This window comes from Bradysia coprophila, chromosome II (assembly GCF_014529535.1).
Source record: "Bradysia coprophila strain Holo2 chromosome II, BU_Bcop_v1, whole genome shotgun sequence".
Taxonomy (NCBI): domain Eukaryota; kingdom Metazoa; phylum Arthropoda; class Insecta; order Diptera; family Sciaridae; genus Bradysia; species Bradysia coprophila.
The window spans coordinates 12,019,619-12,040,158 of record NC_050735.1 but is presented as its reverse complement, the minus strand read 5'-3'; the positions used below and the strand labels follow the sequence as shown (position 1 = coordinate 12,040,158).

At 37.9% G+C, this 20,540-nt stretch overlaps 4 protein-coding genes across 4 annotated transcripts; 1 reads left to right on the top strand and 3 right to left on the bottom strand.

Moving 5' to 3' along the window:
- Positions 1 to 1,695: 1,695 nt before the first annotated feature.
- On the bottom strand, positions 1,696 to 6,895 carry LOC119073389 (protein suppressor of forked). The gene is made up of 13 exons (XM_037178819.1): positions 6,685 to 6,895; positions 6,427 to 6,618; positions 6,330 to 6,362; positions 6,128 to 6,225; positions 5,490 to 5,643; positions 5,187 to 5,420; positions 4,931 to 5,122; positions 3,217 to 3,408; positions 2,788 to 3,034; positions 2,553 to 2,719; positions 2,382 to 2,489; positions 2,049 to 2,319; positions 1,696 to 1,990 (listed from the first exon to the last, which is right to left on the bottom strand). Exons 1-13 carry the CDS (start codon positions 6,715 to 6,717, stop codon positions 1,770 to 1,772), a joined length of 2,142 nt encoding a protein of 713 aa, XP_037034714.1. The 5' UTR covers positions 6,718 to 6,895; the 3' UTR covers positions 1,696 to 1,769.
- A 112-nt stretch (positions 6,896 to 7,007) lies between these two features.
- LOC119073398 lies at positions 7,008 to 7,798 on the top strand. Its single transcript, XM_037178832.1, has 3 exons — positions 7,008 to 7,224; positions 7,293 to 7,431; positions 7,498 to 7,798. The coding sequence occupies exons 1-3, from the start codon at positions 7,111 to 7,113 to the stop codon at positions 7,773 to 7,775; spliced, it is 531 nt and encodes a 176-aa protein (XP_037034727.1). The 5' UTR covers positions 7,008 to 7,110; the 3' UTR covers positions 7,776 to 7,798.
- A 1,739-nt stretch (positions 7,799 to 9,537) lies between these two features.
- Positions 9,538 to 10,815, bottom strand: LOC119073379. The gene is made up of 3 exons (XM_037178807.1): positions 10,693 to 10,815; positions 10,377 to 10,462; positions 9,538 to 10,299 (listed from the first exon to the last, which is right to left on the bottom strand). The coding sequence occupies exons 1-3, from the start codon at positions 10,779 to 10,781 to the stop codon at positions 9,809 to 9,811; spliced, it is 666 nt and encodes a 221-aa protein (XP_037034702.1). The 5' UTR covers positions 10,782 to 10,815; the 3' UTR covers positions 9,538 to 9,808.
- A 1,937-nt stretch (positions 10,816 to 12,752) lies between these two features.
- Positions 12,753 to 20,145, bottom strand: LOC119073371 (facilitated trehalose transporter Tret1-like). The gene is made up of 7 exons (XM_037178795.1): positions 19,781 to 20,145; positions 19,469 to 19,701; positions 14,498 to 14,628; positions 14,136 to 14,328; positions 13,921 to 14,065; positions 13,419 to 13,834; positions 12,753 to 13,153 (listed from the first exon to the last, which is right to left on the bottom strand). The coding sequence occupies exons 1-7, from the start codon at positions 19,860 to 19,862 to the stop codon at positions 12,947 to 12,949; spliced, it is 1,407 nt and encodes a 468-aa protein (XP_037034690.1). The 5' UTR covers positions 19,863 to 20,145; the 3' UTR covers positions 12,753 to 12,946.
- Positions 20,146 to 20,540: the final 395 nt, after the last annotated feature.

Below are 20,540 nucleotides of genomic sequence, written 5' to 3'. Positions count from 1 at the left end.
AAAATTGTGTAAAATAACTCCCATCTCGCCGCTCCAATACATTCTTCGTCGATTACAACCAATATTTTAAAAATCTCTTAACAATTACTCAAGTTATTGCGGTAACAAGATTTTTTTTTTTTTTTTTTTTAATAAATCCGTTTATTATCATCCCTTATACAAGCGTGCGTGGGATACGACCCAAAATTCATGCAAAAAGTACAATCAAAAGTAAAAGTAAAAAAAAAACAAATAATCTTAATTCAACAGGCAAAATTCTCTAAGAGAGATTCGTCAAAAAAGGCAAATAAAGTTAAACTTCAAAACGACCATAAAACTATAAAGATATCACAGAGAAAAATCATCACAACGGTAAACCAGTCAACTTAAATCAGTTAAGAAAAACGTAAGGCGATATCACATTGAACTTGTGAGCACTGTCTTTCATGACCGCAGTCTTGAGCCTAGTTTTAAAAGTCTTAATGCACATTAAATGCCGGAGGTCACCACAAAATTTCAAAATCAGTCAAGAATTACTCAAGTTATTGCGGTAACAAGTGTTACGGACATTTTCTGTATTATCACTACGTTCGCTCGTTTATGCATTATGTACACGATAGTAATGTTCGTTATATGTGGCCCAAAGGTAATAGTTATTATCGGTTTAGAGCATTTAAAAAAATCAGAGTGAGCTTAATGTCGATTTCTTATTACGGTCATTTCGGTGATTTTCTGGTGTATAGACCCTAGACTTTCAGTCAAGGGAATTATTGTTATAGACTATTATCATACACATCTTTTAACTTAACAAGAGCGAAAAAAAATTATTATTGAAAGAACACCTATAAAAAAAAATCCGTATGGTAACTGTGCTGTTCATTTTACAACACTGCTGAACATTAGTTTTCACCATATCTGTACATTCTACGCAATTGTTGAATGTTGAACATAATGACAGTACTATGTACAGCTAAGATGTACTACTGTACTGATACGTTACCAAATGTACTTGTCGCGAATTTGTACATCAGAGCAGTACATGATTCGTGACAGATCCAAAATACCGTTAAGATGTACAAAGTACAACATAGTTGAATGAATAACAGTTTGAATGTAAGTCGTTAAAACTTCCATAATATCAAGGGAGACTAAACACTAAGTGCGTTGGGTGTCATCAAAGTTCACCGAAGTTTTTCAGTTTTCAACCATATAATCTTTTGGACCAATGGTCGGACCAAAGGGGCTTAAAAAACGGCAAATAACTTAGTGGAGAAAAAATGACAATCGGTTAAGTAGTTCCAGGGATATGATAGTGATGTCGCCCCTATATGCTTGCCGGCTGGGAATAATTTATTGTCTTTTAACAAAGCGTTTTTCTGCAGGATCAAAGTCATCAAATTACTCAATAGGCCTTTCAAAAATGGTTGGCCAATAGTGCAGCGAGTAGGACACCATTTTCGCAGTTAAGTTTTAAGAAGAGACTAAAGGATTGGTCATGGAAGAATAAGATTTTTGATGGGGAGCACAAAGATTTTCTTTGATAATAAACGTTCCTACGGAAATGTTCCTTACTCCATAACCTGCAACCCAGAGCATATTTTTGAGAATTTGTTTTCTTGGATTGATCGTCGGGCGACTTTTGGGTGAAGGAACAATGAAGTCAAAATTGAACGGAGTATGAAACTCTGGACGTCGGAATTGAAAAACAGAATTTCTGGTTGTCAAATCAATTTCGTTTTATTTTCAGCGATTCATTTCCAGTGAAATCCTAAAAAAAGAAAACGATTAACCTAGGACGTTCGATTGAAGCGTTTCTGCTGCCGCAATCTGTAAATATCATTTGCTGGTGGCGCAGGACCACCCTCCTCGTCACTGTCATCTCCACCTGGCAACATTCGACGGCGCTTCAATCCACCTTCGCCAGAGAAAGTGCTGTCGTCCACAAGCCAGTGTACCGATTTGGCCAAGTCGAACTGTTTAGGGTCGCAACCTTCACCATTCGGAGCGGGTACTAGAAGTGAAAGAATATGTTAAATGCATAAAATCAGAAGTGACGTGGATGCACTTACTGTCCGGCAATTGGATTCGATTGAATATATCGATCATCAAGTCAATAGCCACGAATGGACCACGGAAACAATTGGGAGGCGGAAGCTGTGAACATAAGGCAGCCAAAGCTGGCGGTTGTGGGAATGTGCCACCGGCCAATGGATGTTCGCCAGGAAACGTTGTCAGCTTGGGTTTGAATGGAATCATTTGCGAGAAATCGGGTCGAGGCAATTGACTGACAACCTCATCCGTTTCCAACGTTGCTGCTTTCGAACTCACGAGTCCGGTTTTCTGGTTTATTGTTGTGACGTTTAGCTGAATTTCAATTCGATTGTTACGAAAAAAAAACTTACATCGGAATAGCCTATAGACTTCAGTTCGACGACGGTGCACGGAAAGAGGTCAAGGAATTTGTATCGATCAACCAGCTGCGCTGTTTCTTTTCCTTCGAATTCTTTCAGCTAAAATCCAATCAAAAAATGATTTATTTATGTTTGTTCTGTCCTTTGAAAGAACAGTCTTACGTTTTCCAAGACTGCACTGCGTCGTCGTTCCACTTTCACAATACTGGACAAATCGCCGATGTTCGATTCGAATTCCAAAAATCGATTCCAAACTTCTACCGATAACTGTGCCGTCAATCCACCGGACGATAAAACTCTTTCGAACAACACTCTCGTGTTGTTGTCCTCTGCAATGGGAATTTGTTTAGATCAGACGACTGCTACGAAACAAAACCGGAAATCCACCACGCTTTACCGTTCAAATGCGACAGATATTCAATGTAACTCATTACGAATTCGGGACTGCCGCCGAAACGTTTCAAGCCCAGCTCAAAGATACGAAACGCAACGTTATGGTCCTTGCTGCAATAGTATTCCATAAGCGCAGCAGCCACAAACACATGGTATCGGGATCGGATGTCTTCTCGCGCCTTTTTGAATATTTCACGGGCAGATTTGATTCCTTCAGCACGGCGAGCAAATTTCATGTATTGAACGTAGGTCTGTGGGGAATAAGAGATTAACTAAAACCGCAGAGATGATACTTGAAAAAAGGGAGAGGAGTTGGTAGTTTAGGTAAAGATACCTTCACCAACGCAAGTAATAAAAAAGTCTTCGTCAATCGTCAAAAATCGCCGGGACAATCAAACAAATTGCAAACATAATTTCGCATACGAGAACTCACCAGCGTAGGATCCACATCCGGCAGTGCCAGAAATTTCTTGTACATTTCATGGACTTTGTCGTATTTCATTCGACCTTCCTCAAAGTCAGCGTAAGCATAGTACAGAAGTGCGTTGCGACTCAAGACTCCACTAATGGCTCGCTCCAAAATATTGGAAGCTTCATCGCTAAAAGCTCGTGCGGCTGTACCATCCTAATTATTTGAAATAAGTTTTTTAGTAATTCAATAGTGTCAAGGATTCAGGTCAGTTGAATGAAAGACTTTTGTTCCTTAAGGAATATTGAGGTCCCGGTTTGAGACAGCTCAGCATTCGTAATCAACTGACCTGACAATAAAACTAGTTTGCTACAAATTAAGTCTAAAGTAAAACACACTTTTTATGTGATGAGCAGACGTTTCTGGTATTCCTTTTCATTCGTTTTCAAATTTAAATTTTATTCAACTCGATTCGAATGCGATTCTAAAAGTATATACGACACAAAATGAATTATTTTTTTTAGATAAAATGCGTGGACATCCGGCCACGGACATTAAAACCAACGACAGATGGTGTCAATTATTTAAAAAAAAAATCTCCGGAAGAAGTCCGTTTATGACGAAACATAATGATCCTGACAAAATTTAGACCGTATTTAATAACCTAAATTTAACAAAAATTTGCTGAACTTAACAATATTTACAGATACACCTTTTCGTTAAATTTTCGATAAACTTTCGTTAAAATTGGGTTAATTTTCGATAAACTTTCGTTAAATTTGGGTAAATTTTCGTTAAATTTGGGTAAATTTTCGTTAAATTTGGGTAAATTTTCGTTAAATTTGGGTAAATTTTCGTTAAATTTGGGTAAATTTTCGTTAAATTTGGGTAAATTTTCGTTAAATTTCTGTGGATTTTCGTTAAATATGAGTAAATTTTGGCAATTGTCACTAATTTCAGCAATAAAAATTCCAATAATAGGCCCTGGCTGCCCAGAAATTTTTATATCAAAGCCAGAGCTTCGGTGCATGCTATTGTCAAAGGCTATGTGAAAACCATTTGTTCTACGACTTTTATTCTCGAGCGTTAGAAGTGTCAGGGCTGGTCTCTGTGTATCTCAATCATTCGATCGCATTCCAATTTGTTCCAATTTCTTCGTTTTCACACCAATTTGAATTTTCTACGATGTGTGACGGCTGAGATAGACACTAGGCTACACTTAAAAGTGGTAGAACAATTGTTTTTACCTTGCGAAATCGGACAATATTACATCAACCTCCATCCGCGTCCCGATGTGGGTTGATAAAGCCCATGAACTCTGGGTTTATTTCGAAAATGGTCAATCTTGAATCGACTTAGAATCATTGCGTAATTGTCAATTGCTTAAGACTCGTTTAATAACCTGACTGAACGTTCATGCATTTTTATCGAATTTTCATTTCACTTGTGTGCCGTATTGTAACTGACTAACGAACAATGTCTCGAATTTCTACAATCGGCCAAAAATTACCACGCGAATCATTGTGCCCGAAAACACACGTTCGATCGGAATTCACACCGGAAAACGTCACATTCATCACACTGTAATCGTTTATCAATGAAATAATCGGAAATTTGAACTAAATTTGGATTTATTCAAAGATAATTTCCACCAGCAAGTTTTCACACTCAAACTCAGCCGTGTCGTTCGAACGACGCCTATTATGGTGGTGACAAGAAATGAATGTAAAATACGCACGCCTTTTTCCGTAAGCAATTTAGAACTTTGGTCCAAATATTGGGCGGCTTGATGCCACACGGCCGGATGATGTGTCAACACCAGCAGACACTGTTCCGTTGCGAACATAACGCGTCGCGTCACCAATGCCGTATCTTCACTGCGTAGTGGATTCGACTTTTCGAAACCGATGTACTTTTTCCACAGTTCCACCTGCAATATGCAAGGAATGGGTCAACCATCTGCACTCTGAAATTGAAATTTTTTTGAAATTCACCTGCTTCATTTCTTCCTTGGTTAGTGTCGGCGGAATGGCCGGTAGATTGCGATTGAGACCTTTGGTCACGATTTCCAATTCCTTGGCCACACGTCGGGCGTTCATGTAATCCCTGGACCGTTCCAAACTCATCTTTTCGGATATGATCGGATTGATGTTTTGCTCGAAAAGAATGTACTCCTTCCACAACACCTCGATGCCAATGATTGGCGTCACGACCGCTTTCTGATAGACCTGAGAACGCGGATTGACGAATTCGTCAGAATTTAGTCAGGAACAAGTTGCTGTATAACGGGTTATTACCTTTCGCACAGCCGTTATCTTCTGATTTTCAGCATAACTGCCGGTGGCGTCAACACTCTTCAGAAATGAAATGTAATCGTTCCAAATGGAAAATGCGTGCAGATCCATACCGACTTTTTCCAATGCAAAATCGTAGGCTTGGGCTAGCTTTTCTCTGGAAGAGTGACGTTTTGTTAAAGTTGGTCAACTGTGCAATGGGGAATGTGGACCGGCAGATCTAAGCTTTCTAAACGGTTTTTGGCTCGACGAATCTTTGAGACACGACGAATCATCGAGACCCAACGAATCCTCGAGACCCGACGAATCCTCAAGATCCGACGAATCTTCGAGACCCGACGAATCTTCGAGACCCGACGAATCTTCGAGACCCGACGAATCTTCGAGACTCGACGAATCTTCGAGACCCGACAAATTTCGAGACTTGACGATTCAAACAGCAGTATTTAACTTCAAAATTAAACTTAGGGGAGCTGCACTTCTTGGACTAAATCGTATGGGGATTAGCGTGTCGCACTACAATTTATTCCAATAAATCTATTTAGTGCATTTAATCCCAGAGTTAGCCCCGTTGTTGGAAACCGTAAACCTAACCAATCAGCTTCCAATGTAAAAATGTGTGTACTATTAAGGACACTTACTTGTGTGTGCTGAGACCAGCCTTTGTTTCTTTCACGTATGTCAGGTACAATTTCCACAAGTCAATATTAAGAATTTTAACGAGACTACGCTGGAACAGCTGAAAAACGAATTATGTTTTTCATAATTTAGAATTTCCAAAAGTCCCATGACACTATACGATGCAATGCAAGAAATTGTGTCAAATGAAAAGAAATCTCTTACCTTCTCTACTCTCTCGTAATTGCGAGCTTTCATCTGAAATGTAAATTTTTCTTTGTATAAGATCCAATTCAGCCGCAAAATCCGTTAATCGACTTACCTCCTGTTCAATGAAAATTTTCCAATATCTGGCCGTAGTCGGAAATACACAAACAATTGACTCGTACAGTGAACGAACTTCATTGACGTGACGGCTTTGAGCCTCGCGCAATAATACTGACCAAGCTTCCACATCGTACGGACGAATTTCAACGGTTTGTTGGGCCCGTACCAGTCGCTCATGGCCCCATTCCTGTGGAATTGTTTACATTTAAACTGATCGCAAATATGGCACTAGTGGGACGTCATTTTTACTTACAATGTCAATTTTCACTTGTTCGTTGATAAACATTTTGTGACCGGTCTCGATGAGGTTCTTCTGAGTGCCCTCTCAGTTTTTGTTGTCGGTCGATTATTTATTAGTTTGTGGAATTTTGCGTTCCTTTTTCGATTAAATTGAATTTTATTTGACCGGCAAGCAATCGACGCGTGTTTCGTATTTTTATTTTGTGAAATGTCAAATTAATGACAACATTATTGTGGCGGCGAAGCAGTGACAGCGCCATCTATGCATCAATCACTCGAATCAAACACAAACAAAATGGAACCAGATCCCACTAACTGTCATTTTAACACACTATTTTTCGCAAATGTCAAAAAACATCGTGGGGAGACGGACGAGAATAACAATACACCGTGGTGTGCTAGCTGAGTGATTTTTAAATTACAATTTTTTTGGTAAGCAATGGAAGACAACGACAAAAAAATCTTCAAGGAAGTCGTTGAGAATATATTCTTGCGATGGACCGCACTTAAATTAGCTGTGGAACATGGCATGGGTGGAAAGACCGGTCAGCAGGTAAACAAAAATTCTTTTTGTGTAGCGACCAAGTTTTACTTGAACTCCACAATTTAAACTCACTTCAGACTGCCGTCGAATCAATGAATTATGTGTACGAGTATTGCATTGGCAACGACAATGTCACACAGTCGGAGATACAGGAGGTTTTAGAAGATATTATGGACGAAGAATTTGACACCATTTGTGAAGATAACTCGCCTGCCGGTATGTTGTCACCTGATTTTGCTTTCGTTTAAGCTACCTCATCGATCGAAATTGTCTTTTCACCAGAAATATCGTCCATGCTCGTCACATATCTGAAGATGATCCTAGCTAAACAATACGATACCGTCCGAACAGAAGTCTCAGCTATGCCACAATGCCAGACACAGTGGTTGAATCCGAATTTCAAGTTAGAATACAAAAAAGACTCGGATTCGGGTAGCAGTGATGATGAAGATGAGGAAATGGAAGTCTGTACCGACACGGATGTTCAGGGTGCGAGCAGAACAAATGCGCCGATCACTGATGAGGACGGATGGACGACGGTTACATCGAAAAGGAGATAATAAAGTCGTGAATGGAAATTTAGCATTTGGTTTTTTGCTTGATTGTTTTGAAAGTAACCGAAATTTGAAATGAAGTGTGAAAACTGACAACAAACTCTACACGAAACTTGACTGGCCGTTTTCATACAAATACTGATGAGGTTATGTCTCTATGGATGAAATTTGACAGTAATTTGACAATGGGAGATTGAAGTTTTTTGAAGTTATTTTTAATCGACGTAAAACATTGTTCTAACCGAAAAATTGTTCAACGGTATGTCTCTAAAATGCACTAATCTTTTTATAAGTTCGTCTAAGCTTCGAAACGTACAGTCGCTCGAAAGAAAATTACAAAATGGCGGTCCTATATTTTTGACTTTCCACTGTTTTTAGAAATTTGATCGGAATTGTCGATACCCATGTAGTTCTTTGTAGTTCTTTCGTTACGTTTTAAAATAAAAGGAGCACTTACGGCATGAAAGAAATCGAGTTAAACGCACCAAAATTCATCTAGAAGCGGCAATATGTTATCTCTCGGCTCACTCCTTGCCTAATATATAGAGTGTTTTAGTGAGAGAGATGGCGAAATGGCAATCTATTGTTCCATCTCGGGGTCTGCTGTCAGATTCTTTTGTATTATCGATGACAGCAGACCCCGAGTTGATTTTCCATCTCGCTCTACTTAAACACCGTATAGTGTTATGATGAAAGAGAAACAAATATTTTGACAAGTACCCCAAGACAACTTATAATAGACTGGTCTTCGGTCCTCTCGCTCTCAACGTAACATGTTGAAAGTGAAAGCAATTTTTTGACAAGTACCCCACGGCAAATTATAAACTAGTCTTCGGTTCTCTCGCTCTGATCATAACAGTCTATGTATTTTTCTCAAGGCTGTAAACTTTGGGGAGGTCACGCAAGTTTACAGCCTTGTATTTTTCTCACACGTATGGTTTTCATATACATACTTTAGCGCCATCTCGTGTATCTAGAAAGAATTGAGAAGTCGATCATTTATGAGGCTGTTCATGAGAATAGAGGATTTATTCCATTTTGCAGTATTCTTCATCCTATAACCATAAGGAAATTAACGAACATTATCAATCCAAAACGGTTGTAATATGCTGATGGCATCCAATGGGAACAGTGTCATTCGGCAAGCAGGTGTCCATCATCAAATTAAATTTGCAACAAATCGTCCAATCATTGTTAACAATGAATGGAACATTTAAACGCAAGACGAATGGTTTCAGCCACGAACAGCTAGGCTCATTAGTCCTACCAAAATATTGGTCACCAATACCAATTTGAAAAGTCATTTTTGGATTGAACGACGCTCTGCTCTCTACCTTTGTGACGATTTTTATTATCTTCTGCACTCTTATGTCATTTCTCATGCTATCAACGGTGTGACGCATTACAATTCTCCAATGCGACTCTGGTTGCTCCAGAAACATGTCCGGTGATTCAATATCTCTGCAGCTACATTTCTTGGCATTCTTGATTGTCCATATAACAGTTTAAATTACTGGTTTGAATGACAAATTCGCCATCGACATTGATGAGCCAACACTGCTGAATTGGGTTCCGAATAGAGGCGATACAGAACTACAACAATTAGACACTAGGGCAGAAGGACTTACCAGTTGTCAATTGCATTCCGATCGAATTTCGATCTTAATGAGCTCGGATATCCTTTCGCAGTAACATAGTTAACAGGACAACGCAGTACACAGGTGATCGAGAAATTCTTGGCATCGTACAACTCTTCTCTTCTAACAAATCCCGTTGGTTCGGCTCTGCTGTTCATCGAAAAGTCTTGCGGTTCTAATGACCTGGTTCTGATCACCGTCCTTTCACTGTCAATCATGGTGAATGTTACCGTGAACGGAGGAATCTCATTAATTTTGTGGTAAGACAAAAGTTGAAGCGCTGGATTGACGTCATTTCGATTACCAATGTAAACCAGTTTGAGTTGCCACTTAAGCTTTATGCCTTCGAATAGGGTTTCGAATTGAGTCTTATATGTGGCAGGATCTACGTCCTTTTGGAAGTTATAGAAATTCCATGTAAATGTGTTGTTGCACTCTCCGGATAGGATGGTGACAGCCAGCGATTTGATCTGATTCAAAATTTTCTTCATTTACTGAAGTACCAGATTTGAAATCCGACGCAAGTAAATCCAATTTACATTTCACATATAAATCTTTGGTTTGAATCTGAGGATGACTGGCTAAGATGAATTTCGAATTTCCCTCAGATGAGCCATCGGCAAGTGTTTTAGTGAAACGTTCCTCAATTGCCTCATTCAATGAAATTGTAAATTTGCACGCCATTTCGACTTGTTGTTTCGATCGTTCCAGTAGCAGAAAAATTGACAAGAATTTCGAATCACCATTTGGATAAATAACCAATTGCCAATCCGATTCCCTTCGTCGATGCTTTACGTGAAACATGGGCGACAACAATTTTTCGCAGGGCTTTAACCGACATATTTTGAAATTTTCAATTTGCCACTCGAATGAGACGCTTATGAGAGGTGAGCCTGTTTTATTAAGTGAGCGAATGGTTTTGTTTAGATTAGAAAAATCGCATTTGATTGATTTATTGTCTCTTCTATACTTGCTTCTAATTGGTGCTCTTGCACTACTCTTGTTTCTTCCTGTTCTGGTGATTGGAACAACCATCCGAGCCAGGAATGGAAGTTTCTGTAGTTATTCGTTCAGTTCTGAATTATATTATTACGTTGCGATGTTATACTAAAACAACGTATCGCATAGTATCGTTAGCTTTACGGAGTTGTGGAGAGCTTTAAGCTACTATTGGGTTCCACTTCAAAAAGGTTCAACCTAAAGCTCAAATCCCAAAGCTCTTTAAGCTAACGAAGTTATGTATTACGGTGTAATCTGGCACAATTTCATCAAACAAAGAAACTTACAGAAAAATATTAGTTGAACTGGCTGTTACGTTGCCTTCAATAGTTTCACTATTAACCGCTGGACCCACATTTTTGAATTCTTTGCTCATTTCTAATAAGTTTTATTCTAAGTTTCGTTATTTGTTTGATTCGAAATAAAATGATTCGACAACAGCTGTTCATTGATCAACAATCACAATAAGAGTGCCGTATCTAAAATCTTCATTATCATTATCATGTTTTACGACGGATGTTCGCGTCATTTCAAGCATTACAAACTTTTATCGCAATCGATACCGACCCATAGTATGATTGTAAACAAAATGATTAGAAAAGGAGAAAAAATACACACCTCTCACTTTGTAGCACCGGTCAATACCTATAAACAATAAATGACGATAGATTTTACTAAATAGCCTCAATACAAACAACACACACTCTACGGATAATAGCGGCAGAGTCGAAATTTTGCTTAATTTTTCCGTAGAGTGTGTGTTGTTTGTATTGAGGCTATTTAATTTATGCCACCAAGTGACAGATGCTTTTTCACAAGGTAGATGTGAAAATAGTCATTTTATCTACTCTGCTGAAACTTCGATAGCATTTTTTGTGAAGAATGTTGTATACCTCTGGCTCTGGGAAAAACGAAGGAAATTACATTGTTTCGGGTTACGGGTTTCGGGCCATAAACAGGGCTCTCAAAATTTGTTTTTCACTTGGTCAACAATAGTGAATAGTGAACGTTGGATGCTGCGAAAGTAATTCATTACACAAGGACACAATTTTGTGATACGAGCAAACTCACGAGTAAGTTTTTGAGCAACAAGCTTCGGTAACTGTTTTCGAGGCAATTGTAGAGTTTGCTTATCCGAGCCGAAGGCGAGGTATGCAACTACACTTGTCGAGAAAACAGTTACCGAAGCTTGTTGCTCAAAAACACGAGTGAGTTTGCGAGTTCTACAAAATTATGTCCGAGAGCAATGAATTACGTCGCAGCATCCAACGTATTCTGGTTTATTGCCTGCTCATGCGAAAATTGACTATTACACGGCTGTTCTGCAGAAATTCTACATAAATTCAGTATCTCAATAAACCAACACCAACAAAACAAAAATAAATCTGTTCTTCCGATAAAACGTTTACAAACAAATCTAGTGTGCTGACGAAATCGGCTCACACGCTACACGTCTCCTAAAAAATTGATCCCGAAAACAGCACTCGTGTTACATTAGTATTGTCGCAACAGTAGTTACAATTGCGTTGGTGACATGTTGACATTGAATAGTTTTTCGCAGTTAGTATCGATGAAGTCGCATTGTTTGTGCAATTATTTTGTTAGTCCTTTTTAATGTTTTCAAAAAAATTTGCAACAAAATGTAAAGTTTGTACAATAAGCAAAAGCATTTAGTGTTACAAGTGAAAAATACAACGAAATGTGTGGCCATAAAGTGTTACTTCGGAACATCAAAATTATTGTTACAATAAATATGGCCGACAATTCTGTGTTGCGAATTCTTCTAAAAGTATGTTGTAACCAGATTACTTGCGTAACAAGTTTTTCTGAAATAACTGTGTTCATCGATCAATATTTTTATCAAAAATTTTTTATTTTAGCGACATTTCTTACATTCTTTTTCGATCGATCGATTCATTCAACAAAAAAGATAAAATGAAAGCAAGGCAAATTTTACTTGAAAGAACTGTCAACTTGAAATAAACCCCAAATATCCCTAGTGTAATGGATCACTTTCGCAGGGGGTAAACAGCCGTGTAATAGTCAATTTTCGCATGGGGCAGGCAATAAACATATTTTACTCGTTGCCGGATTGCAGCCCAGTAGGCCTTCGTTTCGAGATTTTGATCCTTTTTGTATTTTCTAGAAATGAATCCGTTATCTAGGTCCCTATTTACAATTATGGTAGATGAATCTCCCGGAAAAATGACGTCACTTTTCTACGAAAAATGTCGTCATTTTCCAGGGAGATTCATCTCTTATGATTGAAAATAGAGATCCTTTGTGCGATACTTCAGTCAAGCGTACTGCTCCTCCGCCATATTTAAAAAAAAAATCTTCGATTTCATGAAAACTTTCGGTCAGTTTGGTTATTTATTGTACAAATTTCCAGGAAATAATTCTAAAAATTCCCCCTAATCTAAAATTAATCTATTTTATTGTCAATATAAAATATTTATTTAGCTTCAATACCTAATCCTATGAACATTCTTTCGCTTCATCACCGGCAATTTGCGGTTATCTAATACTTCTGCTTTAACACTACGATTTTGATGCATTTAAACGCTTGCCTTTTGTCTCTTCCATAACGAATACGGCAAACAGTACTCCCACAAAACAGACTCCGGCATACATCCAAATGAGCGTATGCAATTTGATCACTTCGATCAATATTGGTAATGTTCCAATGGACAGTATCTGCATGCCAATGAAAGCCAACATACACACGGTGGTGCCGATGTTACGTATCTGGAAAAGACGAAGAAGAATTAGAGAATTGACTTTGTAGATGTCGAAGTCGGTTGAGTTCTCCGAATCGATCTAGTCTCGACTTCGATTCAATATATGTATTGATGAGAAGTTATCAAATTCTTGTGTAACCTTCGCGGATTTTCACTCTAGAGTTCCACTATCCTCGTCGAGGTTTTTCATTCTTCGATAGTCTGAACTCGTCAAGAAAAGTGATCCACTCTATAAAGGCAACCTAATCAAAGCCATCGTCTTGACCACTTACATTATCCGGCAACACTTCCGCCACATAGACAAACGGCAGCGGTCTCATTCCAGCACCATTCACGAAAATGAACAGGGACACACTTGTAACCGGCAGCCAAAACACTGCCGTCATGTCCACTCCGCTGTAGTTCAAAAACGAAAATGTCCCGAAAATGATCAGCGCAATGCCCGATAAACAACTCGATAATCCGAATAAAATTCGTCGTCCCCAGGAGTCGATTAGCAGTGATGATGCGTAGATGGCAACATTTTGCAGAGTGCCCATAATTATGGCCGATATATTAGCGTCGAAGTCTGCATTCGATTGTTTGAACACATGCGACGCATACGTTGAGATGGCGAATGTTCCGCTCATCACAACCATTGATAGTAGAGAAAGTGCCAGGCCCAGTGCCTTCAACGAGCTACGTTCAACTGAAAATTTTAATAAAAAATGGAAATTTATTCAACTGAATCCACCTTGGAACGCGTGTGAAAACAATGTGCAGTTCGGTACATACAGAGAAGTTTCACGTTCTTTTGCTGTTCGGCTGCCTGACGCTCACTTATCAAAATTCTAATTTTCTTCAATTCGACTTCGCTGTCGAATTCGTCATTATCTGTCTTGTTTCCGTTGTAGAAAAACCGCAGCGAGTCTTTGGCTAACTGAAAGTTTCCGTAAAAATGAAATGCAAATTTAAGTAACCACTGGTGATGTGAATGGATCAGACCATACTTCAACTTTATCCTCTTTCAATAACGCATAAGGTGTTTCGGGTAGAAATGCCATCAATATCAAAAAAACTGCTGGAACACCGATAACGACATACGGAACGTTTTCGTAAGCCATGAAAGCGCCGCAAGTGTAGGCAACCAACACACCTAAATTGTTGATCGATACGCAGGTCAAGAGAAGACGACCTCGAATTCTGGAAAATGAATTTTAGCTTAGATAAATTTAAGCTTTGCACTGGCTTAAGACTCAAATTTCTATTCGCTCGTAGTATCTCTCTTCTTCCCCATTATTGAGAGACACACCAGTTATTGTTTAAGACAATTTTTAGTCCGTACCCAGCGTCAAAAGAGTCACCATCTTACCTGCTGTCCGAGATCTCAGTTATGTATAACGGAATGCAAACGAACATTCCACCCATTGTTAGACCATCAATCAGCCGGCCAATCAAAATAACTTCGATTGAATTTGATGTTATCAAAATGATCACAAAAATCTGAAAAAGCAAAGAAATTTGTGTTTTAATCGAATTAGCGATTTACAACAAAAGGTGGGACTCGTCTATAATATAAAAGGTACATTGAAAGTAGCGACATATATGTCTATAGATGCCTAGAGGAAACAATTATCGTCATTAAGAAGGACAAATCGTACATTGGATATTGGAAGCAGTGACATCTGTTGGTTGTAAAAGTCGCCAATAAGAAAAGTCGATATTCAAAGTGGAAGAATCAGCGGTTCGATCAAACATAGAGTTTAGAAACATATCTGCAACCAAAAAAATGAACATTGTAGATGGCGTTGCTCAGCGAAGTAACATCTGTTAGCGTTTCTCTGGAAGGAATATACTAAAATTTTACTCCTTTTACTCCTACGTTGATTTTTAGGAGTTCGAAATGAGGATGCCTAATTTCGACGAATAGAGGGAATATGTCTCGAATGGTTTTTTGAGGAAGAATTCAATACATTTTCTCTCGACCAAATCCAAAATCATTCGACATTCTCCCTCTAACCGTTGAAACGAACATGTGCTATACATTGTGCGCCATATTGTTCAACGGCAACTGTCAAAACGGAGACGTAAGTGAAATAAAAATGGAGAGATCTATTTGAGCATAGAGTGTTAAGCCGCCTTCACTTTGTTTACTGACTCTGCCACATACAAGCGTATTTTATCTCATGCGTAGTGGTTAAGGAGGTAGGGATTTTAGAAAATTAAATTACTTTTGGTGGAATCATCTGCGGGACTACTTTCCATATATGGGGTCATTTAAATAGTGCGCACGTTGTCTTGGAGAGAGAGAGGTTCAGATCTAAGCGTGTACATTTTTAATTTTCTTTTCCATGTAAGCGTTAGTGAGGGGAGAGGGTCTAAGAATCTTCTCTGTTCCAATATGTTCTTACAATTCCAAAATAAAAATAAAAAAATTGGAAAAATTTGCGAAAATTCGAAGACACACAACTGGGAAACAGTTATCTTAAAAAATAGTCCGTAATAACAGTAACAACGTATCACTGTGATTTCATCTTCGATAAATGAAAGTGAATTGCCCTTTTTGCTCATACTTTATAGTCTCAAAATAAAGAAAGAGAAAATCCTGTGAACAATCCCTTCTGTTGTCACGTTATGATGTCATCTGAATTTTGTTTCTTAGAAATCATTGGTGTGTATTGAACTCCATAGCACCTGCGCCTAGCATTTATACTGAATAAACAAGCGTGAAATATGGAATCAGCTATCTTTACATCAAAAGAAACATAGATACTGTGATCGATCAGCCTTCACGTATTTTCTATGTTACTGCTAGCAACAGTCTTATGACTCTACCAAAAATCACAAAAAGACTTAAATAATTTCTTTTTATGTTTTCAATTAACTTTTGTGCATTTATTTGTTTATGTTGGTTGTGCTCTAGATCTATATGGAAAATATGACCTAAAGTTTTGCACATTTAAATGTACCGTCATATTATAAACGCCAACTTCTCTCATTTCTCCATAACAAGTATAATGGAGAAATGAGAGAAGTGAGCAAAATAAGAAATGTATAATATGACGGTACATTTAAATGTGCGAAACTGTAGAATTAAATATTTGACGACAAAACAGAAAAGTGCAACGTAAATAAAAGAATCATTTTTGAATGAACATGTAAACATGGAAGTGTGTTGAAATCCACGTGTTTAGTGTTATGGTACTTAGCGTTGCATAAAAAAGCGGTCGAATCCGATATTTTGAATTTGTGCATGGGAATTCACATTCAAACTTTGATATCATCGTTGTTTTTAAAGAATAAGAGCCAGATTTTGCTAGGTTTGCATCTTTTATTGAGTTGTGTCGATTGGCATACTCATTTGTAAAAAATAAAATAAAAAACGCATGATAGTCAGGTGGAAGTCAGCTATCACGGTGAGATATGATAGTTGGCTACAGTCAGGGATAGTCGCGTGAAAGTCAGATATCACGCATGATAGTTTTGTATAACGGTGATAGTCAGCTATCACGGGCAAAAGTGACAGATTTCACGCCATGACATAAAATATTCATAAAATTTTATGAAAAACCATTTTTTCGTTATTCCAATGTATGGAATGATACTAAAAAACAATCAAACAGAAAACTTCAAAACTCCCACGAGTGGGAAGTTTGCGGGCAGAGCGGAGCAAGAGCCGTAATTCACACGAGTCCTTATCTAGTTATGATTTATTGTTGATTTACAAGAAAATAGAGAACAGAAAAAGTACTTTTCTAAAGAATTTGTACAGCTATCAAAAATTAGTTAATATCACATTTTTGTTTTATGTAGGATCTGATATTTCTAGTCCCACAGACTCTGACAGCTGTTATATTGAATGAAATATTTGAATTTTTTCCCAGTCGAAATTTTTGTCGCACACATGTAACGACCAGTTTACTGGGATACAAACCAAAAAACCATTCAATATCGAGACTGTCAAATCTGTGGATCTAGAAATTATGTAGAATCTGTTGAAAACGAAAATGTGATATAAAGTAATTTTTTTTAAGTGTACTCAAGCGAAGGTTTTTATATCAGTTATTTATGATGTGTGATGTTAAAAAAAAATTGTCAGTCAAGGGACCTAACCCGCCCAAAAGGTGGGGCCTAGTTCTGTAGGGACTTGTCTAGGGAATTCTGTACCGGTGTCGGTATCGGTAATAAAAGTGGAAAACTCCAATACCGAAAACCAATTTTGATCGCAAAATACCGGTTTTAATACCGATAATAAGTTAAAAGAGAGTGTTTGCACATATTTATATCTGCACATAATTAATGATAGACAATTCAGACATACTATGCTAATAAATTAATTTATCAAAGTCGATGTAATTGAAGCAAAATTAACTTGGCATAATAAGTAACGACCAATGTCTTTCGCTTTTCTATAAAAAATTGTCAATAATCGAAATGAATTAGCATTTATAACGATACGCTGTCATCATAAACTGAGGATATAGAGAACACAAAGTCTACAACTGTGAATATCATACATAAGCAGTACATTGATTCTAAGATCAACAAGTTGTATTACGCGTGTTTTCTACAAAAAACATAGCTAACGCCGACCCGTACGAAACACCTATTCGTATCAAAAGCCTTTAATGTGAAACTCTTCATTTCTCTTACTTCATTTTCTTCTCTGCTGAAAAACTATTCTCCCTTTAAAATCACTTACATTATCCACTCTTTGCCTTGTTATCATATACAACTAAATTGCCGGAGGCAATATAGACAGCCCCGTACGAAGTCAAATTTCATAAATTCCTATTTAAACAGCTGTATACCGCTATATTTAACTATATTTCACTATAAATAAACATTTCACAGATAAATATATGCTATTATATAGCTCTATATGCCTGTATATAGCTCAATATAGCTGTATATAGGTATATATAGATGTCCGTATATGGAATCCCTGAAACCTCACACACATAACAAATTATTTCCATGTTAACAGAAACTCTCTAAGTATCATTTTTCCCAAGATATTTCTATTTTACTAAAATCCAATATGGCCGCCGGCAGCCATTTTGTTAGGAAACCGGAAATAGTACCGACGCTTTACATTGGTTAATACCTTTCAAACAAAAAAAAATTCATGAAATTCGGTCAAAATTTACTCGAGATATTGTCAAAATACACCACGTTCACTGTACTTCCGAGTAGCCAGATAAGAGCTCACTCCAAGAGACCTAGCTCACGCTCCGGAGAACATAATTTCATAAAAAAAAATTTCCCTGATTGGTACGGTCAATACCTATCTAATAAAGCTAAAACAGACGAAATATGTTCAAATGTGGCCGACCTACAAGCAAAAACTGCTTGCCGCCCTGTGCCTGTTCCACACCAAGGGGTCTAACTCACGAGTCGGTCATCCGATTTCCATAAACTTTTTTTTTGTCGATCGGTATTGTAAATACCTTTTATTTGACGTATCACTTACAAGTTTAACGTTTAAATGTCCGGAGATATCTTCGAAAAACCGTAAAGCACTTATTGGGCCACAGCTCGGGAGGGGTCGATCCAAAATCACTCATCTTCGAACTTAGCCTGTCTTTTGACATTACCAAACGGGAAAAAAAAGAATTTTCAAAATCGGATGCGTTTTACTCAAGTTATCGTGCAGACAGACAGACGGACAGACAGACAGACGGACATTTTTTTTTCGCGGATTTGGCATCTCTAGACAACCACAATAGGTTTCCCCTTACTCAGGGAGTCCAATTCGACGTGTTACAAACGTATGCGTAAACCCATAAGACCCCAGTACTTCGTACGGGTCTAAAAAGACCTGCATATCATGAGATGCATCATAATCCAACTGACCTACTTGTATATAAGATGGTAATGATCACAGCTCTGTACAAAATCAGATCTAACGATCGGCTCAAACTACGACTCGTTTCAAATTGAAAGATCTACAGTTAATGTCAACCAAATTTGGGTCTAAGTTTGCTTCAGCTGCTTTACCAGCTGGTCCACTCTTACAAACACATTGCTTTTACAGGGTTCTTAGTAACACGCACACGCGTGGTAGATGTAAAGCCGTCTAATCCAGTGTGATTGTATGAGTGGACCAGCTGAAGCAAACTGATACACTTTGGTTGACATTAACTGTAAATAATTCGCAGATTCTAAAATAATTCGACTCACAAATACTTTCCGAAAAAATTTCCTAAAATTCAGAGACCGTTTTTGTGAAAATTGTGAAATTTAAAAAATAGTTGAGAGTTTAAACTGGCCTCATATCACAGTTTCTTTTCCACGAATTAAACAAAAGATAAAAAAGAACGAATCATTGTCCGGTACTCACCAAACTCGGAAATGCAATTAATCTGATTGAATTGATGCGTCCTAAGTAGTGTGACAGCGATGAAAATATTATTGTACCGATGAGTCCACCAATCGACGATAAAATTCCCAGTAACATCGTCTGCTGTGTCGTTATCGGTCCACTGTTCAAGGGACTGTCTTCCGATTGCAATGTTTGCAATGAGGGTGACAGCCATCCCGAATTGAATCCTTGGCAGAAAGTCACTAAATTTACTGCAATTTGAATTGAACAAATTTTTTGAAACGTTAAATCAACCGTTTTCGAGCGTAAAATAACGGGTTTCTAATTCACCAATAAACGCTGCCACATATTGATATTTTACTTTGCTAAATTTTGCTTTTTCTTCTGTTTTTTCGGGCAAATTGTTGTCCATTGTTAAAACACACGCGTTTACACTCACGTTCCCTGTATGACTCGATTAATATGGTGTTGCTTCTTCGATCAAAGGAACATTGAAACTAAAACTGGTGATCATAAAAAGTCCATCAGAGACACAAACACAATTCTGTTTTTCTTTTACGTATTGCACATTTTTGTCACCCTCCTCTTGTACGTATGTATAATAGAAGCAAAAGAAAAATGAAAACAAAACAATTAAATGTGATTGCTGGTGTACGTTTTTATATGTGTACCTGTTAAACCTGAAATTCTATACCTGAATGATAAAGTCTAATACAAAAGAACTGTGCGTCGATGGTCGTAGTGACGTGTAAATGCTATTTGGGAGAAATCGACTGTGTATCGTCGGGGAATACCATTTTCATGACAGGAGTTTCTATCACCAATAAATCAGTGACATTGGTTGTACGTTGGTTGTACATTGGTTGGTGATTTTTGAATTGGCTTACCTGAACAGTGCTAATATTTAGATCTACTTGTCGGTGTTACGTATGGAAACAAGCCGTCAGAACAGTTGGAGAGCTTGTTGCGACTGAGACCCGTACGATCCGTACACCTATTGCGTAAGTGACCCTAACTATACCATTTTTCCCAAGATATATCACTTTTACTATAAAATTCAATAGAGCCGCCGGCAGCCACTTTGTTAGAA

What these genes read in the sequence shown, in the direction of transcription:
- LOC119073389 (XM_037178819.1), bottom strand. Translation starts at nt 6,717, where the DNA reads ATGTTTATCAACGAACAAGTGAAAATTGACATT. An exon ending in AGATAACGGCTGTGCGAAAG is followed by an intron (nt 5,421 to 5,489) that starts GTAATAACCCGT and finishes CCGCGTTCTCAG; the next exon opens with GTCTATCAGAAAGCGGTCGT. An exon ending in ATATCTGTCGCATTTGAACG is followed by an intron (nt 2,720 to 2,787) that starts GTAAAGCGTGGT and finishes TTCCCATTGCAG; the next exon opens with AGGACAACAACACGAGAGTG.
- LOC119073398 (XM_037178832.1), top strand. Translation starts at nt 7,111, where the DNA reads ATGGAAGACAACGACAAAAAAATCTTCAAGGAAGTCGTTGAGAATATA. An exon ending in GTGGAAAGACCGGTCAGCAG is followed by an intron (nt 7,225 to 7,292) that starts GTAAACAAAAAT and finishes AACTCACTTCAG; the next exon opens with ACTGCCGTCGAATCAATGAA. An exon ending in TGAAGATAACTCGCCTGCCG is followed by an intron (nt 7,432 to 7,497) that starts GTATGTTGTCAC and finishes TCTTTTCACCAG; the next exon opens with AAATATCGTCCATGCTCGTC.
- LOC119073379 (XM_037178807.1), bottom strand. Translation starts at nt 10,781, where the DNA reads ATGAGCAAAGAATTCAAAAATGTGGGTCCAGCGGTTAATAGTGAAACT. An exon ending in AGTTCAACTAATATTTTTCT is followed by an intron (nt 10,463 to 10,692) that starts GTAAGTTTCTTT and finishes GAATAACTACAG; the next exon opens with AAACTTCCATTCCTGGCTCG. An exon ending in AGAGCACCAATTAGAAGCAA is followed by an intron (nt 10,300 to 10,376) that starts GTATAGAAGAGA and finishes TTAATAAAACAG; the next exon opens with GCTCACCTCTCATAAGCGTC.
- LOC119073371 (XM_037178795.1), bottom strand. Translation starts at nt 19,862, where the DNA reads ATGGACAACAATTTGCCCGAAAAAACAGAAGAAAAAGCAAAATTTAGC. An exon ending in ATATGTGGCAGCGTTTATTG is followed by an intron (nt 19,702 to 19,780) that starts GTGAATTAGAAA and finishes TTCAAATTGCAG; the next exon opens with TAAATTTAGTGACTTTCTGC. An exon ending in CGGAAGTGTTGCCGGATAAT is followed by an intron (nt 13,154 to 13,418) that starts GTAAGTGGTCAA and finishes CGTCTTTTCCAG; the next exon opens with ATACGTAACATCGGCACCAC.